Source organism: Schistosoma mansoni, chromosome 4, assembly GCF_000237925.1.
Source record: "Schistosoma mansoni strain Puerto Rico chromosome 4, complete genome".
NCBI classification, from domain to species: Eukaryota; Metazoa; Platyhelminthes; class Trematoda; order Strigeidida; family Schistosomatidae; genus Schistosoma; species Schistosoma mansoni.
The window spans coordinates 210,001-235,302 of NC_031498.1; the positions used below are offsets into that span (position 1 = coordinate 210,001).

The 25,302-nt window shown below is 36.9% G+C and overlaps 1 protein-coding gene across 1 annotated transcript; it reads right to left on the reverse strand.

Annotated features, from left to right (window-relative positions):
* Positions 1 to 19,607, reverse strand: Smp_141580 (protein kinase; the record flags this gene model as incomplete). Its single annotated transcript, XM_018796461.1, has 13 exons — positions 1 to 313; positions 1,131 to 1,228; positions 1,977 to 2,084; positions 2,755 to 3,005; positions 3,651 to 3,820; positions 4,769 to 4,858; positions 7,086 to 7,177; positions 8,705 to 8,951; positions 11,719 to 11,835; positions 12,920 to 13,056; positions 13,230 to 13,979; positions 18,295 to 18,366; positions 18,783 to 19,607. The coding sequence occupies 13 exons, from the start codon at positions 19,605 to 19,607 to the stop codon at positions 1 to 3; spliced, it is 3,270 nt and encodes a 1,089-aa protein (XP_018651601.1).
* Between the last annotated feature and the right edge of the window lie 5,695 nt (positions 19,608 to 25,302).

A 25,302-nucleotide genomic window follows, 5' to 3' on the forward strand; every position in this document is an offset into this window, starting at 1 on the left:
TTAACTAATACAACGTCTTGTTATAAAATCTGTCTGATTTGATGGTTGCAAGGTTGAAGGTTGTGATGATGGAGTAGCTTCTTGATTCTGTAGCACGGAGAAAGATGTGGCCTGCGGTTGATGTTGAAGGATATGTTGTGGGTGAAGCTGGGAAGCGCAATTTCCAGGATTGTTTGTTAGAAATCCAGATATTATACACTGGTTGCTACCAGGAGTGGGGACAGAGGGATCAATACAAGTTGAAGGTGGGGGGGTAGCCATATTTAGTGGGACACCGACAGGACCAGGGAGTGTAGATGTATCGAGATAATGTCTGAAAAATGGAGATAAAGTAGGTCAAGACAAAAAATCTCACTGTGGGATAGTTTAGAAATGCATAAAAGATGTAAAACTGACGTGTTTCTGATGAACATAAACATTTGAAAAAAGTGACCCTAGTCGCTACATCAACTTAATTGAACCACTTGAACTCTTTGTACTCAAACTGATAACCAGTATATTTAAATTGTTTCAGCTAATTTAGATAATGATAACATCCTCCTCGATAGTAATATTTTACTAGTGTTTAAGGACATTATTAACTGCGCGGTAATAGAATTCTTACACAGAAAATTAGGGAGGATAAAACTGAGAGTATTAATAAAGAAAAGATCATTATCATATATATACTACTTAAACTTGTGTTAATTTAATTCGGTTATTTATTCACTCTGCAGTGGGATACATTAGGTCACGAAACGTCAGAAGTACGATTTTTCTACTCATTAGGATATATACGAATTGATATAATAAGCTAAGCAGTTGTGTAAAAGATAATGATCTCATTCAACTTGCTGAAACCTTTTGGAAAAAAAACGGGTCAATTGAAATTTATCCAATCCAAACTGACAAAATAAATTATACTAATCATGATTACCAAATAGGCGGAAGGAATTGATTGTATTCAATAAAATATATGACTAGAGAAAATAAGAATAGAACAAATGAGCAATTTTAAACTACCGGTGTTATACAGTTATACATATGAATGAAGTTCTATGTGGTGTTGAACATAATCAATAAAAATGATTGATAGTACAATTGGAATATTATATGTGTATATTAAAGGCATTCATCAAGGGAACACTTACTTGAGTTGAGCTTTAGGTTTAAGATAATCATCGTTGCTAAGTTGAAAGACATCCGGTCGGAGATCTTTTCTATACGTACAACATTTTCGAATAAATTCCTAAAACAAAAAAAAATGAAATCAGCTAATTAACAAAAGAGACAAAAATGTGTAAGCATATTTTAAACAATTTATTAATGAGTAATGTATCATGAGACAACTTCAATTACTGGGTGTAAACTTTGATAAAAGATGAGGCAAATTTTAAATCGGTCATTTGTGGTAATATATTACTTGCCTAAGCACAGCATTATTTTGCGAAGTTGTATATCACTACTGTATAAAACGTCAGATCAATGAGATAAAAAAATTGTCTGGAACAATATTATCGCTCAGTCTATCTATTACCATTAAAATATCAGTGGATCCAGAAAAATAAACAAATCATAATCACTAAACTATAGGCTGTGTTTTGACTGCATCCCTAATGAAAAAAGATGAATTGTTTATGGTGTACTGTATATGTTGATAAATTTAACTTGGTTAACACTTATTTGAGAGATAAGAAACCCTGGTTAGTGGAGAATGATTGGTCATAGTATTTTTGCTGGTGGTCGCGAACAGCAGATGTTGCAAGGAAATGTAGACAGATCTATCCTAATGAATGGTAATAGGTCAAAATCAGAAACATGTTGTAAGTTACCAACCTCACCAAGATTTGATTGTCTAATACATAGAAAACAAACAATGAAGTAGAAGACAAGGATGGATGACTTGTGTATCGCAATACTAACTAAAACGAAAGTGAGCTAAACGTGTGAATCTAACACGAGAATTTTTTACAACTAAGTGAGCAAAACAGACTTACTTTTGCTCCATCGCTAACTTTTGTAGTGGAAGGGAATACAATGGATCGTGCATGAAGAATTGTATTTTCGTGCAAAATATCAGCTTGGGACATATTATGACCGAATGGCTATATATTGGGAAAAAACAAACGAATAATGTATTCATTGCTCACATATTAGTGATACTACTTCAGTATCAAAGTTAAAAATAAAAAGTAGTTTTCTCATCATGGAATGGCGTGAAATGAATAAACCAGAAATCACCTGACAATTGGTCAATTTTTGTTTGGGACATCTCATCAATGCATGATATGAAAACAAACCTACGGAACTTCAATTTTCGTGACAAATATGACACATTAAATCATTATCAGAACTCAATGAGCTATGCATTTCAACTTCGACCGACTCGCTACATAGAGATGACTATTCAATGATATCGGTGCTATAACCGCGTTATATAGATATGATAGATCAACAATTAAACACTAGGACTGTAAGAATTCATTTCAAGGCTTATCATTACTAGTAAATATATGGCTACACTTAAACTTGTGATTTATGGGGATTTAACTCAATTTGAAAGCTTTTCTGTTTGGCTATCTAGTCTTTCTTGGTCTTCAACTGTTTGACAACTGATCATTTCTTCATGATAGGTTATTCGATGGTAAGATAATGCTGTCACTAAAATCTCGTAGTTAGGAAAAAAGGTAGGCAGTATAAATGTAAAATAACTAATTAGTTTTTCAGAACAATAATAACTTGTTGAAAATAAGTGATAAACTACAGAAAACTAACTTTTTTTCCAAACAAACACTGGAAGAAAATTACACCAACAGACCATATATCCACTTTTGAAGATATTTTTGGAGGTTCCCGCCCCGTCTCAAAACATTCCGGTGGTAGGTACCAATAAGTGCCTGCTCCTTGGGAGGTTAAATCCATCCCAGTCTCTGGATTGTATTTATCTTCTGTCATAAGTTTACTTAAACCGAAATCCGTGATTTTGATTTCACCAGCAACTTGGCCAGAACCCAGTAAAATATTACCTGTAATAAGTCATTAAAGTAATAAGTAAAATCGCACATAATGTAACCATTATGGAAATTCATCAATGTTTCGTTTTGCTTGAAAACATTTTGGTGAAAAAGATACAAATAGTCAGTGAAGCGTAGAAGGAAGCACCGTGATTTATTCTGTATTTGCGTCTTATATAAATTAAGGTGCGTTAGTTTTAATACGTGTAACAAACACATAAATTTCACTCGGTATGAGAAATAATGTCGTTTATGGTAAGAATGCTACACCATCAACTTGATGCTTAGTACTTTATACATAAGAATGTTATTCTGGTGGAAGAAATACTTATTCCATTGGCTAGTTGACCTGTCTTTCGATAATGATTCATTCAGATTTAACCTGTATTGGTTTTTTGAATCTTCCCATTGATGCTTAAAGACTGAAATTGATCAGTCTCTTTTGGCGTATTTGGATTCTGTTCGGACTGCCTCGACATTCACATTTAGTCACGAACATTTCAGAGATAGATAATGGCTAGCAGTGGAATCAATATGTCAGAAAAGATTGTAGAGAAAGTAACTGAGCCATTATTTAAGAAATTAAACTGCTTTAATATACATTACAGTGTGGAAAAAATAATCACACGGTAAGCGCAAATTTACAACTGTACATACCTGGTTTCAAGTCATAATGAATTACAGGAGGTTTACGTTCATTTAAATATTTCAAAGCAGAAACCACTTGGCATATAATCGACTTGGCTTCACGTTCCGGAATACTTTTGTTTTGTTTAAGAAAGAAATCCAAGTCATTACCTTCACTGTATTCAAGTACAGTACAAAAGCTAAAGAACCGAAAAATACGAAGGAAGCGAGTCTAAAAATATATGATTTCAAAAATAAACAAACTGAATGACATATTTGTATACTGAACACGAAGTAGATGAAAATCATAAGGTGGTGGTTGGAGATAGTCAACAGGAATCCCTGAGCATAGGTTTTGTGACATTTGGCAATCGTCAGCAAAGCGTACCTGCAATCTTGCGAGAACTAATGCTACCTAGAAGATTTGATCCCGTGTCACCCAGCTTCACAGTTACAGACGTTGCCACCGAGCCTTTTGGGCCACGACTGATCTGTAGGACTGAGATGTAATAACAATTGATAGATCATTGGGTAGTGACCAAGTTAATGTATCTCAAGTTTATCTTGGTGATCGGATTCTATTAACCGATTTGTAGTGTATCACTAGCCTGTGTGACTCGAGACTTTGTTTAAATTTTGGGAAAAGTATTTAATTCCTTAACCGTAAAATCACGGAAGAAATTTCAGTTGAATCGCTTTAAGCTAATATGTGCACTTCTACATGCTGATACAAGGCATATATTATTTTATGAATAATATTTCAAATCGGATACTCTACACATCTATCTTACATTATATTTCCCACACCAATTACTATTTACCGTCTTCATTATGAAGTCAAGTGAACTTAAGCCTTATATTGAACAAGAAGAGGGTATTAACTGACAAGGTTTTCTCTATGACATGATGTCCACGCCAAATGTGATTGTAATTCAGTATGAGCTAAATAATTTTTTATTGAATTATTATTTGCTTTGTTTTGAATTCATTACCAACTGAGGCCTAGTATCGCAATTTAGATTGTATGGAATAGTGACTACCAATCGAATGTAGGATACGCATTCCTTTTAGCATAAAAACGAGAAACCATAGTAAATAAGCTTTCATGTAAGCAATGTTAATATATGAGAATGGACAATTAAACTTACGCATCATGGTCGATATCAAACACATCGAAAACTTTTACTATCCTCGGATGGTGTAATGTTTTGTGAATTTCAATCTCTCTTAACGCATGCCTATAAAAAATATTTGATTTTCAGAAAAAGAGATTAGTTAACAACATTATATTATTCAAATGACATTAAGTAACCGCTGACTTTAAAAATAGATTGAGAATATTAAACGGCATAGAGAAAACCTATAGGAATAAGTAGATTAAAAAAAACTTGTCTACTGACAAGTAGATGCGTTTGGTGTTAACGTCAAACTTCATCACTTAAAAAAAATGGTATAAATAATAACAAATACTAGATATGAAACTAAAAGAACCCCTACTTCATTACCTGCTGATTGACTTATTAGAATTAACTAAAACAATAAAAATGTAACATTGATTGGTTCATGACTTCAACAATCTCCACAACCCCATACTGATAATAAGAAGTATTCTAGTCTAAGTAAAATAATATTAGGGGAGACAGAAATCTAGTTGGTAAAGTTTTCAGCTACAGTATGAGGAGTAACTGACGAGGAAAACAGAAAAGCATGATGACACAAATACTAGTAAAAGTTGAAGCACACTGTCTGCCATTTGGAATATACAGGATTAACGTCTGACAATTGTTTTTCACAGTGTTTTCAATAGAAATCAACTCTGTTAAAAATGACTGATTCAGAAATCAAAAAGTGGAAATTATTTCGGAAACAGAAAAGCATGACATTATTTTGTTGAAATACTCGAGGTTCTTAGTTAACAATGACCAGAATATTACTATTTCTATATTAAAATGTTCATGTTGACGATGTGGGAAATTTTGTTTACAATCTAATATTCGAGATACATAGATATACTATGATACCATACTAAACCTTTCAGTTAAATTGTTACATGAAAACCATTAACTAGAACTAAAAACGTTCTCAGATCACAATTTGTGTGTTGGATTTTTCACAATTATTCCTACCATAGACTATTTTGATGTCATGAGCAGCAATAAAAAATAGTGAGTAAAAAGACCATCACCACTGAGAATCTTAGTACTTGTCAAAGGAACTGGAGGTAGATCTAACGATCAACAAAGCATTGTGTGAATGATGCAATGTAAATTCAGATAAACAACCTACTGTTATCAAGCAATGTGAAATGTTTCTTCCACTAACAAGAGTAGTGCCACATGATATGACATTAACTGCCGTCAAATATCTGTATGAACACTATTTCTAACGCATTTTTGGAATACAAAAATCATAATCATTATTTTTGGGAAACAAGTTTGTGATTATCTGATTATTTCAGAAAATGAGTTCGAATTACTATGGTTTGTTCGTATACATCAAAAATTCTTACTTAACTTTGAAACGTGTGAATGTTTGAGTTCAATGATACACTAGTTCCAAAATGAATAATGAGTGATTTAATTTCCATAAAAAGCAATGTCAACTAGCTTAATCGATCTTTTAAAATGAATTTTAACTGAACTGAATCAAGTGTGTAATTAAATCGGTTCTATTATTCATTGTTTCAAGCAGATTTATTAGTTCAAATCTAAATGACAGAGTACTAAACGTTTCTGCAAGATTTTTGATTTTTTCACAAGACTCATAAACCTAGTGACAAATAATAATAATGTTGCCTATCTACCAAGTACTAATTCATGTGGACGACTTTGTGGGAGTTTAGGTGCGAAAGCAAACAATAAAATTCATCTGTATAAACTGATGTGGGCGGGGTGGAGTCGAGGTATCCAGTTCACTAGTTAAAACTTGAGTGCTTTAAACATTAAGCAACCGCACTCCAATGGGATTGGGAAAATTACGTGGCAGTGTTTATAAACACAGTCAGTCAGTCAGCTATAACGTAGGACCAGGCACACATATGCATCAGTCCATGTTGGCATACCTCATTAGCACAACAAGATGAACACTAAATTCATAGAAATAGTTAATTTAATGGTGGTAATATATAAAAGAAAGGTTGTATATGAGGATATGGTACAGGAGGAAAGACAGATATGAAGCAATTTTAATCTCACAGTTTAAGGGAAGAAAAATAGTGTATACACCTACGTCATTGTGATGGATTCCGAGTCATGTCACCTAGAGTCTCTAACCATTGGTTACGATAGTCATGCGGACCCCAACCAAGTAGTCTGCATTTACCAACATGGTTTAGACTAGAAGTTAGTGACTACAAGCTCTAATGCCACGATAAACACATAATATACAAATTTTTCCAATGAACCCGGCGCACAAGCGAACATAGATACACAAACACAGACACTATATTTATATATATTCACTTACTTAATGTAATTATCTTTTTTATCTTTAGGCCAAGAAGGGTTAAGCTGATGAATTTTACAAGCGACATATCGATTAGCTACAAGATCAAAACCCTGAACAAACAAAAAAAAACATGAAAACAAAACATTTGAAGATATTTAAAAGAATATTATATGAAATAAATTGATAGAAACTATTTTATCACCGTAATCAGTATGACTCTGAAGGGCGCCAGGTAACAATTAGTTATCAGCCGAATTTATTTCGGTGTGTGTGTTAGTCTTAATTAAATGTTGCTACAATGAAATGGTGTGTATGGGTTACACCTTGATAATTAATAGTAACTTTACTAGTCCTTCCAGTGGATTGAAGAATAAGCATCGAAATGTAGCCTATGCCTTATCAACTTATTTATCAAGTACAGGTTTAATCAACTTTATTGTGAATAGTAGTATTGTACGTAATATTGCCAATGAATGACGTTGGAGAAGCGGTTTTCGTCTCAAAACATCTTTGACCAGAATCCGTTGGAAACGGAGTTTCTAGATCGATATATTTTTATAGTTTCTAGATTACTTATGGGCTTCAAGACTCAGTCAAACACTGGTACTGTAATCACCATTGGTTGTGATAATTAGTACACCTATACAACGTGTAGGCATTTTGGCTTATCTTGTGGTGATTGGATCAGGGATCAAATTAGGACAAATTAAATACGATGAGCGAAAAACAGTACCTAATACACAATTTACTTTCTATGCTTCAGTTACCTAATTTGTAAGACGGACAAGTGAAGAACAAATAAATCTATTACTCTCATTACTTTCATTAGTTCACTGAATACTGTCTTATATAAAGTGAAAATGAAAAATCGGTTGGATAGACATTATAAACAAGGTAAGATCTAGACACAAGCTGATATAATTCAGTCTTTCTCACCATCATCCCTATCGGATTATTTAGACCCCTTTTGTTGTTTTTATGTCATGTTAATGTGATGTAGCAAGTTGGCGAATGCACATATCAGGTATCTATGTTGATAATGACTAACGCTCAATGTTTCCAACCACTGGTCGCAGTTATCACGCGGACCCTAACCAAGTAGTCTACATCTGGCAACATGAATCATTTTGACAGCCAACGATTTCACAGAATTATACAATTGCTTTGTTTGAAGACCTCTAGCGTTCTTCCAGCCTTTTCCCATTTCAGCCAGCACTATGGATCAAGTTGGGTGGTGGTTAATCATAGATAACACACGGTTTTAGACACCTTAGTCTTATCATCAACGACTGAGTTGCCTTGGACGTACGTTACATATGCTTAACCACCACATTCCTCGACGCATAATTCTGGCTGGTGTAGGAGTATATTAGAAAAAAGTGACCATGAACTAGAAGTATACAATGTCCATGTCTAGCTTTTTTATTGGTCATATTAGGTTTGTGATGAAATTTATTTATTTAAACACATAAATATTGGTACAAGGAAGCACCAGATATATATGCGCCACACAAAACTCATTTGATTTGTGTGAGGGCTATGATACTGCCCAGGTGCCCAAACTGAAGCAGGTTGTGATGAAAACCAACCACTTTATTGAAGTAAGCAAAAATGAAGTCTAAGAATGAACAACCAACCTTGTGAACTTCCGAGAATCCACCTTTACCCAGTAAATTAAGCAAAAGATATCGTTCATTAAGTAATGGATGGTCCTTAAAACGAGATGCATCTTCATTAGAAATTCGTTTAATTTCTCGGATATGCAAATTTCTTTCTCGATCTAATCGCTCTAATTCCATTTGGATTTCTTTATCTTCCTTGACAAGCATTTGTTTACGTAAATCATAAATTTCTAATTGTTCATAAAATTCATCCACAGAGACTCTGGAGAGAAAGAAAACAGTAATAACAATTATTTAGGACTTGTTAATATCCAATCATTATTTTATCCATAATTTTGAAATTCACAATATACAAGATAGAGGATAAAAATTAGAGTATGACTCTAAAGTACAAACTGATTGATTTATAAGCATAAAGGGGTACCAAATTTGAAAATCAAAGTTGAAAATAGGAAACCGCTTGAGTGGCAACTTAACCTATTTCATGAAAATGTCTACGAATGATTCACGACTAAAAAGGTGTGAATTATGCACCTTAAAAACAACTGACTTTCAACCACTAGATCCCGGATTCAAACACATCCATACCTACACCGGCTACGCCAGCCAAAAGTAAATTCACGGAACAACTGAGATCACATTGAAAGGTGTACCTCAGAAGTACATAAACCTTGTGAAAGCTATTTACTCGAACACTACCAGTCGAGTGAGGGCTTATGGCGAACTGTCATCTGAGTTTACAACCTCAAATGGTGTCCGACAAGGCTGTCCACTATCCCCATTTTTGTTTAACTTCATTAAAGACCTATTGCTGGAAATAACACTCTTGTCGACTAAATTTTCAGGAATTGATCTCCTACCAGGAGGTTCACTTATCGACTTAGAATACGCAGATGACATAGCCCTATTTGGTGAAGACGCTGATAAAATGCAGTCTTTTGGTAGCACTGATTAACAATGCAAGGATATTTGGAATGCGTTTCTCCCCCTCTAAATGTAAATTGTTACTCCAGTGCTGGCGTGCGTCAACACCTGAACTAAGGATAGGGAGTGAAGTAGTCGAACGTGTCGACAACTTCACTTTTCTTGGAAGTTTGATCAGCCCTAATGGGTTGGTGTCTGACGAAATCTCTGTACGGATTCCAAAAGCTCGTTTGGCTTTTGCCAACTTACGTCACCTATGGTGAAGACGAGATATCCGTCTATCAATTAAGGGACGAGTATACTGCACAGCAGTTCGTTCTGTCCTACTTTACGGCTGCGAAAAGTGGCGATTAAGAGTAGAAGATACTCGCAAGTTACTAGTATTTGACTATTATTATTATTAATAATAATAATAATAATAATAATAGTCAAATACTAGTAACCACAGATGCCTTAGAAATATTGCTCGCATCTGCTGGGATCACCGGCTAAGTTATAGTGAGGTTAGATGCAGGGTGTTAGGGAATGATGGTAAATCAGTTGATGAGGTTGTGGATCTTCATCAACTGAGATGGTTGAGCCACGTGTTACGTATGCCTGAACACCGATTACCACAAGAGTTGATGGCGACCAAACCAAAACGTGGCATCAGAGCTTGTAGTCACTAACTTCTTGTCTGAACCATGTTGGTAGATGCAGACTACTTGGTTGGGGTCCGCATGACTATCGTAACCAATGGTTGGAGACTCTAAGTGACATGACTCGGAATCCATCACAATGACGTAGGTGTATACACTATTTTTCTTCCCTTAAACTGTGAGATTAAAATTGCTTCATATCTGTCTTTCCTCCTGTACCATATCCTCATATACAACCTTTCTTTTATATATTACCACCATTAAATTAACTATTTCTATGAATTTAGTGTTCATCTTGTTGTGCTAATGAGGTATGCCAACATGGACTGATGCATATGTGTGCCTGGTCCTACGTTATAGCTGACTGACTGACTGACGGCAGGGCAGCATGGTAATACCACTGAATGTATTAAAACTAAAGTGCGCTTCAAAGTCAACTACATAAACCAGTATTTAGTAAATGAGTTACGTAATAAGGACGTGTGACTGAAATAAAAGCACATTGTACCGATGTGATTAACCTGGGAAATGTTTATTATGCCTAACCACCGCCAATTTACTATAAAGCAGAAGTGCAGCGAAGGATTCAAAACAGTTGAACTTAGACGGGTTTTAGATCCCCAAAACTCAGTTGGTAAATGTATTATTTTCGCACCCAAAACTCCCATTTTCACCTTCATGTCGTATTTCCCACTTGGAAGGACCTTAAATGTCATTGGTCCGTTATTGTTTTTTTAATATGCTATTTTGTAACGTTTCCCAAGGACATTTTAATGCTATATATATACGTATAGATTGTTCTTGTGGTTGTTGTTCGTGCTTCTGGCTGCTTGTGGAATACATTTCCCTCTCTGAACCCGAACTTTTCTCCCTAGTTAGCGGGGAATAGTTAGCTTATTTGGTCATTGTGTCACTGAGTCTTCGTTCCGTTCGCAGATTAGGTGGACTCGTAATCTTTTCAAACATGGCAACGGGAGTACAATTTCTGAAGATTTTCGATTGATAGTTTGAAAATAAACCATGGATGATGAGCTTTCTGAACGGTGTTAGTTGGACAATAGAAATCGGTGATTGGAGAAACAAAGTAAGATTATTCGCCCATAATTGATTACATTATTTTGATGCATCTTTCCCTTTAAGCTTTTGCGAAACGTATATATCATATTGTCTCACTGATTTTTCCTACTATTTAAAAATATTTTTGACATCTAGTGCCTAAGATCTGGTGATATCATTACGGTCCACTTTGAAAGTCAATAATTTTATGTAGCATTATCTAACTTATCACTGAAATATCAAGGGTCACAATCACCAGGAGTCCATTTCCACCATTTAAGACGTCTTTGCTTGGGGTAGGTATAGATGTTTTCACCATGATTTAACCATCAACATTTCCAATTACGTCGGTTAGGACAGTATGATTAGTACACACAAACTTTACAGACGAAAAAATAAACTTTAACTTACTCATCGTATTTAGATTTAGTACTTTTCTTAGCATCACCAACATTTGGTTTACGCTTGTTCCATTGTTTCTTTTTACGTTCAATCTCTTCGCGAACAAGTTCAATATTCTTACGGCGTCTTAAGAAATAAACAGGAAAAAAGAAATCTGAAATTAACAGAATGAATTTATTATTGTGTGAGCCCCTAAATGCCCTGGTATGGCCGAGAGTGGGGAGAGTCCTCTCTCCCTCTCCAAATGCTCTCACATGACCACGTGTATATACCCTCCGCCAGGGAAGTCCTACTCACTGCCTTCTCGCACCACGGGTGTTGTTTATCAAATTGAGAGGACGAAAAGCGAATGTTCGGTGCTTTAACCGGGTTGGTGGACACGGAGAGTCCAACTAGGGTAGTTGGGAAACCATGATTCCAAACCAATGGTGCACATGGACTCCAGGATCCTGAAGGAGCAAACGGCGCATGAACCTATTGTTCGTCACCGGCTACCATAGGACTGCATCACCTTACGTTGCTCCATTGCCTTGTGGATTAGACTTTTAAGTCAAAGGCCCCGGGAGTGGTCCCTTAAGAAAACCACCTGCTTTGGTTTGGGGGTCCGGGTAGTATCACAGCCCTCACCCAAATCAATGATAACTGATACTGGCCTCATTGTTATTGTGTGGTGCATATGTATTTGGTGCCCTCATGTACCAATGTTTGTGTTCAAATAAATATATAAATAAAATGTCATTGTTATTATTATAGGCGTTACAAACTATACCAATTTTACAATAAGTATTCTCAAAATGATACTTATCAAACAGATTGCATGGTCAAAGTTTAGTCTTAAAACAAGAACAAAATAAATAAACGAGGCAACTTATTTATATAGTAAAAGTTTATGTACTCAAATCTGAGTCACACTATTTATGTATGGAGACCACTGATGTTAACATGGCTGCCTAACTCAAAGTAGGGATAGGTGGGTTTCTCTACCCCATAGAAGTTAAAGCAAAAAATACTTAACTTGCCTATAATCCGTACTTATTCTTCACTTTCCAAAGATTTTATGTGTTATTAACAAAATATTAGTCAGATATTGAAAAATTTCGTTGCAATCAATTATGATAACAAGAAACAGCTAAAAAACAAGGGAACTAGGCAAACGTAAGTATTGACAACTAGTTTCTGAATTTTATGATAGTAAATAGAGGGAACTTACTGATCTAATTCCTTAAATCTCGAACCTTCGATCCATTTCTCTTCAAAATGAGCACCCTGTCTTTGGGTGATAAATTGACCTAAACGTAAACGGTTTTCCATGACTTTTTGACGTGTAGTCTTTCTTTCGAGTAAACTCTGAAAACACGTTATACAATCAGAAATTCATTAGAATAAAGAAAATACATTAGTAAATAAATAACCAACGGCAGCATTATTTGATGTAATATTGAGCAGTTTAATAATCAAATATTGTTATATGAATTGCAGTCAGACAGAACAGTTATGGAGAAAATAATTAAATAACTTACTTTTTCAATCAGCAATTCACGTATCATTTCGCGGGAACGAATGGCATTATCTTGTAATTTTGTGATGGTCTCTCGCTGAACAACAGTTTCGTGTTCTAAATCAGCTATTCGACGCTGAAGACTCTCAACTGCAGTTAGTGGGACAGATGAAGCAGGTCCACCAGTAGTAACTAAGGTAGGATTATTATGCAAAGTTGTGATGTTTGTGCATTGTGAACTTTCCACACATTCGGCAGTTGACAATGGAGTGACAGTTTCATCTGTTTGCACCCCGACATGAGATCTGAAGTTGTTTGTGGATGACCCAGAAACGGCTGGAACATTTGAAGTCATGGGATTATTTGGACAGGATCCAGAGCTTAGATAACCAACACTAGGTTGTCCAACTTGAGGATATGATGAATTAGGATTGGCAGGTAGCTGAAGGTTAGAATAAGTAGGCAATGGAGTAGCATTGCAGGGTATTGTACAAGAAGTTGGATTCGCGTTTACATTCGCAACCATACTTAACCCAACCATCGATACAGGATTATCACCAGAGCTATCACTTAAACTTGCTGTACTGCTGGCACGGACAGGTGACAACTGGAAAGCAGCTGCATTATTTGCATACTGAACTCCTGTTACTGACGTAATAATCATTTGATCGTTGCTTGCGCAGCTTGTAGTCACAGCTTCATTCAGCGACGGGATGTAATTATGGTTTACTCCAACCATTTGATTATCAAGAGAATGGGCACCTGTAGGGGACTAAAAAAGGGGGAACGGTGCATAATTAAAACAAAAGCTGTAAGAATAAACTCTTACTTCAACTCGTTCTAATTCCTACTCACTAAAAAATTCCCCCATAGTTTCTAGTACAAAATAGCCCTAAATAACATTATTGTTAACAGTATTAGTCTCCCATATGGTGCTAGTCACGAATTTCTCGTACATGAATGTGTGCTGGATACCTGTTAATTATGTGAAAATCTCAATAGTTATCGTTTCTACACGACAGTTACTTTGAAATGTAAAGAGATATTGTTTCATGTATTATCTGCAATCTCAGTCAGTCAGCTACAACGTAGGACCAGGCACACACATGCATCAGTCCATGTTGGCATACCTCATTAGCACAACAAGATGAACACTAAATTCATAGAAATAGTTAATTTAATGGTGGTAATATATAAAAGAAAGGTTGTATATGAGGATATGGTACAGGAGGAAAGACAGATATGAAGCAATTTTAATCTCACAGTTTAAGGGAAGAAAAATAGTGTATACACCTACGTCATTGTAATGGATTCCGAGTCATGTCACTTAGAGTCTCCAACCATTGGTTACGATAGTCATGCGGACCCCAACCAAGTAGTCTGCATCTACCAACATGGTTCAGACAAGAAGTTAGTGACTACAAGCTCTGATGCCACGTTTTGGTTTGGTCGCCATCAACTCTTGTGGTAATCGGTGTTCAGGCATACGTAACACGTGGCTCAACCATCTCAGTTGATGAAGATCCACAACCTCATCAACTGATTTACCATCATTCCCTAACACCCTGCATCTAACCTCACTATAACTTAGCCGGTGATCCCAGCAGATGCGAGCAATATTTCTAAGGCATCTGTGGTTACTAGTATTTGACTATTATTATTATTATTATTAATAATAATAATAATAGTCAAATACTAGTAACTTGCGAGTATCTTCTACTCTTAATCGCCACTTTTCGCAGCCGTAAAGTAGGACAGAACGAACTGCTGTGCAGTATACTCGTCCCTTAATTGATAGACGGATATCTCGTCTTCACCATAGGTGACGTAAGTTGGCAAAAGCCAAACGAGCTTTTGGAATCCGTACAGAGATTTCGTCAGACACCAACCCATTAGGGCTGATCAAACTTCCAAGAAAAGTGAAGTTGTCGACACGTTCGACTACTTCACTCCCTATCCTTAGTTCAGGTGTTGACGCACGCCAGCACTGGAGTAACAATTTACATTTAGAGGGGGAGAAACGCATTCCAAATATCCTTGCATTGTTAATCAGTGCTACCAAAAGACTGCATTTTATCAGCGTCTTCACCAAATAGGGCTATGTCATCTGCGTATTCTAAGTCGATAAGTGAACCTCCTGGTAGGAGATCAATTCCTGAAAATTTAGTCGACAAGAGTGTTATTTCCAGCAATAGGTCTTTAATGAAGTTAAACAAAAATGGGGATAGTGGACAGCCTTGTCGGACACCATTTGAGGTTGTAAACTCAGATGACAGTTCGCCATAAGCCCTCACTCGACTGGTAGTGTTCGAGTAAATAGCTTTCACAAGGTTTATGTACTTCTGAGGTACACCTTTCAATGACAGACACTGACACAGAACCTCTCGGTCTACAGAGTCGAATGCTGCTTTTAAGTCAAGAAAAAGCTATCATTGTCTGACGTTGATAAGCATGTCTGTGTTCTAAAACCTGACGAATAGTGAATATGTGGTCGATACAGCCACGACGAGGTCTGAAGCCAGCCTGATTTTCTCGTGTTTGCAGTTCACGAGTATTAATTAGGAGCCCGATAATTATTGAGGCCAATATTTTAGATACTATATTAGCCAAACTAATCCCTCTATGGTTATTACAGGATGATTTTGGCCCCTTCCTATATATTGGGGCAATAAGTGATTGCGACCAGTCAGATGGGATTATGTCCAACTCCCAGATTTTAGCTAAAATATTAGTCAACCTAATCGCTAAAATTGGACCACCATATTTAAAGACCTCTGGAGCCAATCTATCTGGACCAGCTGCTCTTCCTCGTTTCAGATTAGTTATAGCCTTTTGAACTTTAGCTAGAGTCGGGAGACCTACTTCAATGTTCCATTCACACTGTTCAGTGTGTTCAAATAAATAAATAAATTACGGATCTGTTTAGTCGAAAAACACATAGGCGACTATTAACGGGAATCAATTCTTATAGTGCTTTTTCTGCCCTCGCAGTTAGTGTTATGCCTGCCCTCGCAGTTAGTGTTATGCCTACCCCCGCAGTCCTCGAGAACTAGCCATCGGGTCGCCAGATACATGGAGGGTGTATTTCGTTGGCTGTCCATCTTGGCGAAATGAGGTCAAGTGAATGACCACACTAGGATCCTGTATGCGTGTTTCGGAGACACAGCATACATCAATCGTACGAGATTCTAGGGTCTTATTCAAGGAAGCCTGTTGACCGATTTGACATAAGGTACGTACGTTGAAGGCTCCAATGTGTAGTTTGGGGCGAGGTTTTAGTAGACCTGGAACAGTGTTTCGCGTACTAGAATCGTTGGCCATGGTGACACTTGAGGACGAAGCCGAAAGAGGAAGTTCAGTGTTGAAACTCGAGGTGGGAGGAGTAATAGAAATTGAAGGAGATTAATTATGAATACAGTGATCTGGAGTGCTATTAGAGGTATGAGGGCAGTTATCATGTGTGATCGGCCTCAAGCAGTTGTCCCTTGGGCACTGTGGTCACGCTTTCAGGTCACTAAGATCACACCTCTGTACAGTTAGCAGTACGACTTCGCCTTCGGACCTTGGGTTTGCTGCTTATGGTATTACTGTTCTTCAGCCGATCTACCTGGCGTGGTAGGACCTTGAGGAGCGATTGTTCCAGCCAATATAGCTCGATTGGTTCATCACGATAGGTAAGCCCAACCACCACGTCAAGGCAGCAGCAATCTACCAACCGCGTTATTAGTTTAAGCGTCGAAACCACTGTAGTGCATGAAAACTAGCAGTCCCACTGGGCCCCCAAATGCCCTGGTATGGCCGAGAGTGGGGAGAGTCCTCTCTCCCTCTCCAAATGCTCTCACATGACCACGTGTATATACCCGCCGCCAGGGGAGTCCTACTCACTGCCTTCTCGCACCACGGGTGTTGTTTATCAAATTGAGAGGACGAAAAGCGAATGTCCGGTGCTTTCACGGGGTTGGTGGACACGGAGAGTCCAACTAGGGTAGTTGGGAAATCATGATTCCAAACCAATGGTGCACATGGGCTGGCTCCAATATCCTGATGGAACGAATGGAGTATGAACCTATTGTTCGTCACCGGCTACCATAGGACTGCATCACCTCACGATGCTCCACTGCCTTGTGGATCAGACATTTAGGTCAAAGGCTCTGGGTGTGGCCCTCTAAGAAAACCACCTGTTTCAGTTTGGGCATCTGGGCAGTATCACAGCCCTCACACAAATCAAATGAGATTTGTGAGGCGCATATGTATCTGGTGCTTCCTTGTACCAATATTTATGTGTTTAAATAAATAAATAAAATAAACTGGGCCTACTACACCAAGGTAGGTAGAGTTGAACTTGCGATCGTCTGATTGATTAATCACAATGTATTTTCTACTGTCAGTGAATTTGATGGGGGTCGCGGAGATAATTGAGTTTTATTGAGATCACGAACCGATTTAAGTTAGACAATTATCGGAAACCTGGAAGCACTGAATTGATTATTTGACAAATTGTCACATAAATGGTTAACGAAGTTGATTTCAAAATTTGCAGAGGTTCCCGGAACTTGGCCTGTCTAAACGTAGTAAGAAGAAAAGCGCTGTTTGTTTTGTTTATGGACAGTGAGTTTGTTAGCGAAAGCTAAACATTTATTTTCTTGCTTCCGTTTGTATAGCCGAGTACGTATTCACTAGTCCTTACATAAAGTTTAACTCAAAGCCTAGTACACGAATATTTATTGAATTACATCTAAGGATTAATATACCTTGTGTTCCAGAGTAAACATACATGTATTATTTTGGCTATCAAACCCAGGGATTACAAAAATATTTGATTAGCGAGACTTTTTGAGGTGTAATAATATCGGAAACATGAACATTTGGGTTGCTATATCACTTATTCTGAAACTATATCAGATGATTCGAGAAGCTTTAGTAGAAACAATCCAAGAAAAGTATTTATGTGATAAATCTAGATGAAAATTGTTCATTTTAGCATTGCTGATAAAATGTGAAACAGATAATTCCAAAACCTAGCTGATCCAATACTGCTACACATTGTGTAGAAATCTCGACACAGTGAATATAAGATGTAGACTTACAGGACTCTGTAAACGAGGATTTTGTGTCGGACTGGTTGAACCACAGGATGAATATAATGGTCCAGGCATGAACTGAATAAGAAAAGATGAGTGAAGATAAGCTATGATTAAACTTTGGAATTCTCGAGACACATATATATTTAAGAAAAATGGATTCTAGTGGGACGTTTATAACATATAATCTTTAGACTAAAACAACAGTCCACAATAACAAAACCAATGAGTCGAGCGACAGATACGATGTACATATTATGAAGGGGTCAAGAAATTTGACATATGTTATCTACTCATTGATTAAAACAAATTCGACCCAGGACTTCCAATAAACCTATAAAATTACCTAGTAAATGTTGATGTTAATTCGCCTGCAAGTTCCTTAATCTACGATGTTTAAGGTTCTTCTAATGACATAATTATTACAAAGCTGATTAGATGACAGTCTAGAGAGTGAATGGCATATTTCAGGAGGGGGGAAATGCACAACTCACCTTAAAGATTTCATCGATACGCTTTGAACCACGTTCTTGGCAAACTATTTTTTTAGGTTTCGGTATATGACCTTCATCAGAACTCACTAATTTTCGCCGTTTCTTTGTCCCATTTCGGGATGGCAACGAGTCACCTTGTCCACCAGGAGTTGGAGTAAGTGGTCCTATCGAAGGAGATAGGTGGTATGTAGGATTGTTTGTTTCGATAAATGCTGCAGATGGTTGGACGGAAATTTGGAATGTGGGATACGGAACATTTTTTTCTTCTACAAAAGTATATGGTTGTTTCACAGGACTGTTGCCCGCAACAGTGGTTGGGGTGTGTATAGAGTTCGACCTTGAAACATACTGCAGGCCTTGGGGTGAACCAATAGGATTTGCTGGGATACCAGGAGCCGAAGCTTCTATAAACCTCTCGTCCGATTTAACAAGGGAGGTGAGAAGACCGTCATTTGATGTGTTGTCAGACTCTCCTGCAGAACTTGAAGGGATTCTTCTTTTTTTTGGAGTCGTAGGTGAAGTCACATAATCTTCTTGCGTCTGAACGTGGATCTGAGAATTTTGAACATTAAGACTCGGACTAGTGACCTCCAGTCGATTAATGTTATGGCAGTTCGGGTTATGCAACTTTTTGCCTGGATCTGCTGCACTTGGAATTCTTTCATTTACTTCAACTGATATCGAAGGAACTACTGTGGAAACTGGTTTAATCTCACTGCTACTAGTACTTAGGTCATGTTCACCGACTGAACTAAATGGACTGGAAGAACCACGTAAAACTGAGTGTTCTGGAGTGCGGGAAGGTTCTTCTGTTATTGGAAACATATATCCAGAAGCATACGAATCAGACTTTGTGGAGGGAGGCGCATTATTGGTTGACCTTATATGGTTAGTTCCCTGTATTCTAGCTTCCAGAAGTTCGTGTTTACGTGGATCTACATGAAGAGGCATAGCAAAGGTACCTTAAAGTGGAAAATAAAACGAAATTACTTCGTTAGTCCATATAAGTAGGACAGGGTTTAGAAAAATAAAAATATCCATTACGGTGAAGAAAATCTCATCCTTAACAAACATATATAATATCCCTTCCCAGATGAAGAAATAGTAAAAACTGCCATTCTAACAAACAAAATTAAGCTATTGAGGTATGCAGCAACTAATTTCAGTTGTATTTTATAGGTTCAGACAGGGTAATGGATATAGGTAGTAGTTCAACTACCAAAGTTTGGAAAGATCTACAGCATTATAAACCTTCAAATTAAAGAAAATTGAATACAAATGAGTTATCACCATTAGCATCACGTATGGGGAATTGTACGACAATTTCGATGACTCCCAAAGTGTGGGATATCTGTAGCCAAAGGCTAATCCTAGATAAATAAAACTGGATACTAATAGGATAAATGGATTCTTAAAAACCAATCTTATTCGTTCAGTACTTAATATATCTTGGTTTAGGTAAATTATTATTAATGGCTTTATTTAATATTATATTTTCGGTAAAATATGGAGTTCGTACTACTTTATCTGGGTTTTCAATATTGCTGGTGAGTATAGGGAATAAAATGAGTGGATTAATAGCAGTGATTTCATTTTCGCCCACCTGAAGTACTGAATGCCAGTGGAATTAATCTAGAACATATTTACTAGATTACGAATATATAGGCATTAGATTCAGTAGTATTTCATCAGACGAATTACTTATTACTCAGAAAAGATCTTGATATTTGGAGAGAACTAAGACCGAACTTTATCCTACTTGGGCTTGAAAACACCATTGTACATTAAGCAATGGTAAAGTAACTGATACTATTTATTTACCATGCACAGATTTGTATAAGCGGCTTTAAGTCATACTTTATAAGGCTTGTGATACCACCCGGCCGCCCATACTGAAGTAGGTAGGGTAGGGTTTAAGCCTGATTAGAAATGTTACTTCAATAAGAGGGTGACAAATTACATCCAGAATCGATGACCATCTTCAAAAACAATGATAATACTAATACGACTACGTTCATTGGATTAGGTCCCATAACTTTGCGAAGTATGAACTTAGTTAACGTCGCTTTTAACATTAGGGTAAACTACTTTGAGAATTTCGAAGAGTAACCACAAGATTCTGGGCAAGTATGCAAAAAAAATGGAGTTCACAAATACCATGATCGAATTCCCCTTGAAGGAAACGCTTCTTAGAAGCGATTTGGCAGAAAATTTCACCGTATTAAACTAGATCTACCGAGTAATACTGTGAAACCCTAAATTATGATAACACTAATTTAACTTCGCCAGAAGCCCCTTCAGGGTTACTGATAGTCCCAAGTCAGGATAAAGGAGGTTGGAAGTAGAGTTAGAAACCTCAAATCGTAAAAAGAAAGTTGATATAAAAAAGCTAACCACAGAAAACCAATCAAGTCGATTAGACTGCTAAGTAGGCCACACTACGGAAATCAACGTGGATCACAAAGCAAGCTCTGACTTGTAACTAGGACAAAAGGAAAAGAGGTAGACCAAAGAACATATCACCGAAAAGTGAGGGTGGTCATCAGAAGAATGATATGAACTTCAGAAGTCTATATACAATATGGTCTTCTCATTACACTGTTCTTCCTACTATTAATAAATGTAATTTCTCAGTTAACACTTTTCCAGATTGTAACTTCTAGGTTTTTTGAAGCTATTCAATATCAACTAGTCAGGGGCTTTTTACGGTCAACTATATACTGAGTTTTTCATAATTCTAGGTCATATTTAATCAGATTCAGACTAGCACGGTGTTATAATCACTGGACGGCTCAAGAAGTGGAACTTTTCCACAGTTAGGGTGGGACAAGAAACGATGTCATATGCAGCTTGGAACCCGTATAAATTGACCAACGAGGTACTAGGTCATGAGATTTTCCAGGTTATTGTGGTCGAAAACATTCTGGAGGCAACTTTGATAAGAGTATGTAGTGATGTTAGGTGGAGAAACATTTCGATCTTGAGTAGCCGGGGGACATTGTCTTGCAGTGAGGTGATATTTCAGCCATGCAACTGACACTTAATCAGTGTCCTAAATACGGAATTTACTCTGGGCCTTCTAAATGCAAAGTGGCTTTACAGGACTGGCAAGAGTTTGTACCGGCACTCATTCTTTGTGAGTTGTGAGAAATAATCGAAAGGTCCGCGTATCTGGGTAGCTGTGTGAGTGCTGCTGGTAGCGTCTACGTATGGTGAAAGCTGAAGAGACTTATGCCAATTTGAACTACCTTCGGTACTCGTGATGTTAGTCTGGCTACAGAAGGTTGCGTTCACGATGTGTTGGCAAGAAGAGCATTGCTCTGTGTTTGCGAAACCTGAACTCTACAAGCTGAGGATGTTAGGTGACCGCGTTTGATTTTCGTTGTCTTTGAAGGACTGTTGACAACATTGTTAGCAACTCAGAGGTTCAGTAATGTGTTCGGATAGTGATGATAGTTCGATTAGTGTTGCCATCTTGTGGGTTTGCTCTTCAAATACAACTTATGAGAAAGAAAATCAATACCGATTAAGATGAATTCGCGTCACATTAAATCAGTGTGAAATCTGCTTAAGGACTTTTAATACACTTTTACTATGATTTTTATTTGATGACAAATACTCATTTAGTAAATTCTAATCACTATAATTGGCATATAATCAACTAGCCCAAATGTATTTTCCACTAATATACTAGTCATCATCAAAAAGCTTCAGTTAATAAAATGATCTTTTTACTCTAGTTAATGGCGAAGGTAAGAAGACAGTAGTTAGTCAGTCAAACGCAACGTAAAACCTGGTACGTATACATAGGTTCAAGTTTCCATACCCCATTAGCAAATCCCAGGTTAGTAAACGTAGTAACAGTACTTTCATACACAGAGTTGATGAGAAACATTGGTATGGTCCAGGAACTTATCAAACAACGACTTCAATGGTTTAGAATTGTTTCACGAGTCATTTCAGAGATGTTTTTAAATCGTGCACTACTTACCGATGTAGAACAGTAGAAAAAGCGAGAAAGCAGACAGTTTATAGTATGGCTTCACGATATAAATAAAACCTGAATAAGACAAGTATTTGCCGATACACCATGACTCCCTGGTTGAAGTCCTAGATACGCTGCAACTTAGTGCATGAGAAGTCATAAGACATGACTCCGAAGAGAAGCCAATGGAAGTCCTGTCGAAGCTAACTTTTACATTCTCCACGAGTCAGAGGAACCCCAAGTGAATGAATTGTTTCCGGCTATACTTTTTAAAATAAAATGTCTCTCCTAGTGCAAACTATTCTTTCCGTCATTTTTATCCATTTAGTTGCCCTAATTATAATCTTTTTACTTTAATATCATTTTCCTATTTGAGTGCGGCATACTTATCTGGTACCCATTTGCGCCAGATTTTAGATTAAATAAAAAGCCGTGGTCGAGACTGTTGGGAGTTTTAGAGTGAACTACTACGCTAAGTTATGACCTATATGAACATTGTACTCTGATGATGGTGACAACCGACCTAAAAGCAGAAATTTGCAGTTTTAGGTCTCAAGAGATCTCGGCAATAGAATCTCGAAAACCCACTATTTTTCACACACACCTAAATAACTGCACATGAGCAGAGGTCCCTAAAGACGGATATCTATATTATTATTTCTCTTCTGCATAGATGTCAACAGTTAGATATTTTAGCCTTCAAAAACAACTTCGTGGACAGACTGTTTCCACCTAGAGTACAGAAATTATTCAAGTAATGATTTTCGGCCCTAATTTTTCACAAATTCAAGATGTGGGAGGAGCTAAGATAAATCAACGATGCCAAAAAAGGACTTAACATATTGAGTATTTGTGACACCACATATATATAATATATGCATATGCGTGAAATCGTAATAGTAATGGGGAACATACGAAAGTGGAAAACTGTTGGCAACCATTTACCAAATAGTTTTAAAAATAACTTGGTGGTAGGACAAATCAAAAGTAGAAAAAGTCGGGTTTTTAAAAATATAAATCTACTTTCTAAACGAGCGTACCTGGAAAAGTCAAGTGGTAATAATGAGCTAGAATGTAAACTATGGAAAATCAGAACTAAGAGCACCACCATTTTAAAACCACAAAGTCTTTGACTTACATATCCATAGGAACAAAACAGTAACTAGACAATCGCATACACAACATCCACAACCATCTGAAGATTCCGAGCGCAGAATTTTCGAAAACAGATAAACAAACAACTAACAGCTGACTGGGACGATTTGAAGTCGTGAGGATCAGACGCTGAGACATTTTTAATGTCGGCAAATAATTAGGTTCATAATAATAGTCCAATCTGGTTCATAGCCTTTATTTTTGTGTCAAAATAATGGCGCTTTTTAAAAATGCTGGCGGAACTCAATATTTGTCAGAATATTAATTTCACCATACAGAAGTGCAGGCAGAAAGCCAAAGAGCATATGCCGTTTCTTGCCAGTAGTGCTGATACCTCCTCTGGTAGTATTCCAAGGCCTTTCTAACAAGTCGAAGATCGAAAGTTGTTTTCCATGTTTGCATGGATTGTACGTACATTTGACCTGAATGATATGCTTGGTCTATATCATGTGCACCGTAACAACCTACTTATAAAAGTTATTTTTATGTATTTTGAAACTCTTATTTATCTTTATTTCAGAGGGACTGAGGTATAAGTCAAATGAACCCCTAGTGACAAGTTTCCAATGGTCCTATATCTGACTCCAGTTAGATCGTATGATGTTTTCTATCGAAATATACATGCGGCTAATACTCTCCTGTAACTGTTGACCCAATTAACATTGGAGGATAATGGGATGAAATTAGCCAAATACGGAAGTGAATCTCGATCCGAGAAAACGAAGTGACGCGCAGCGTAGAAGGAGAGTTAGCCAACTCGACTTAATCAAGCATGACTCGATATTTATAGTCAAGCAAAAATAAGTTACGGACAAAAAATGGATAGGGTACGTAAGTAACACACATGCACTCATATAAACACGATCAGGTCTAATAAGCGAATATGTGACAAGGCCAAAATGTGTCTCAAGAAGAATAAATAGATTGATCCGTCCAGAAACTAGAATAAGCGATGTATACTTGACATGGCAACCGCACAAATTATGATAGTTATCGAAAAAACACAAATGATAACAAAAACTAACTACAAAATAACTCCATATTAAGTATCCTCACAGCATTTTTATAATAAATGAGAAAAATATTCATCGCTTAAGAAATTTCAGATTTGTCAGTAATGAGCAAGGTGACCCATTTTGCAGAGAGAATTTTAAACGCTTGGCTTAAGTGCATTTGGTTCCTTTACTTATATTCAGCTTTACAAAAATTTTAGACGAGGTGTATGGTACAGAACTTCTTGTAATCGTTGAAGTGTACCAAACTATTAGTAAAAATAAATGAACATAGTACTTGAAAAATGTTCTGAATATTCCTCACTTCAAAAGAGTGATCCAGGACATTCGTGGAGGTATAAAAGTTTGTTTGAACTTCGTAAGCACA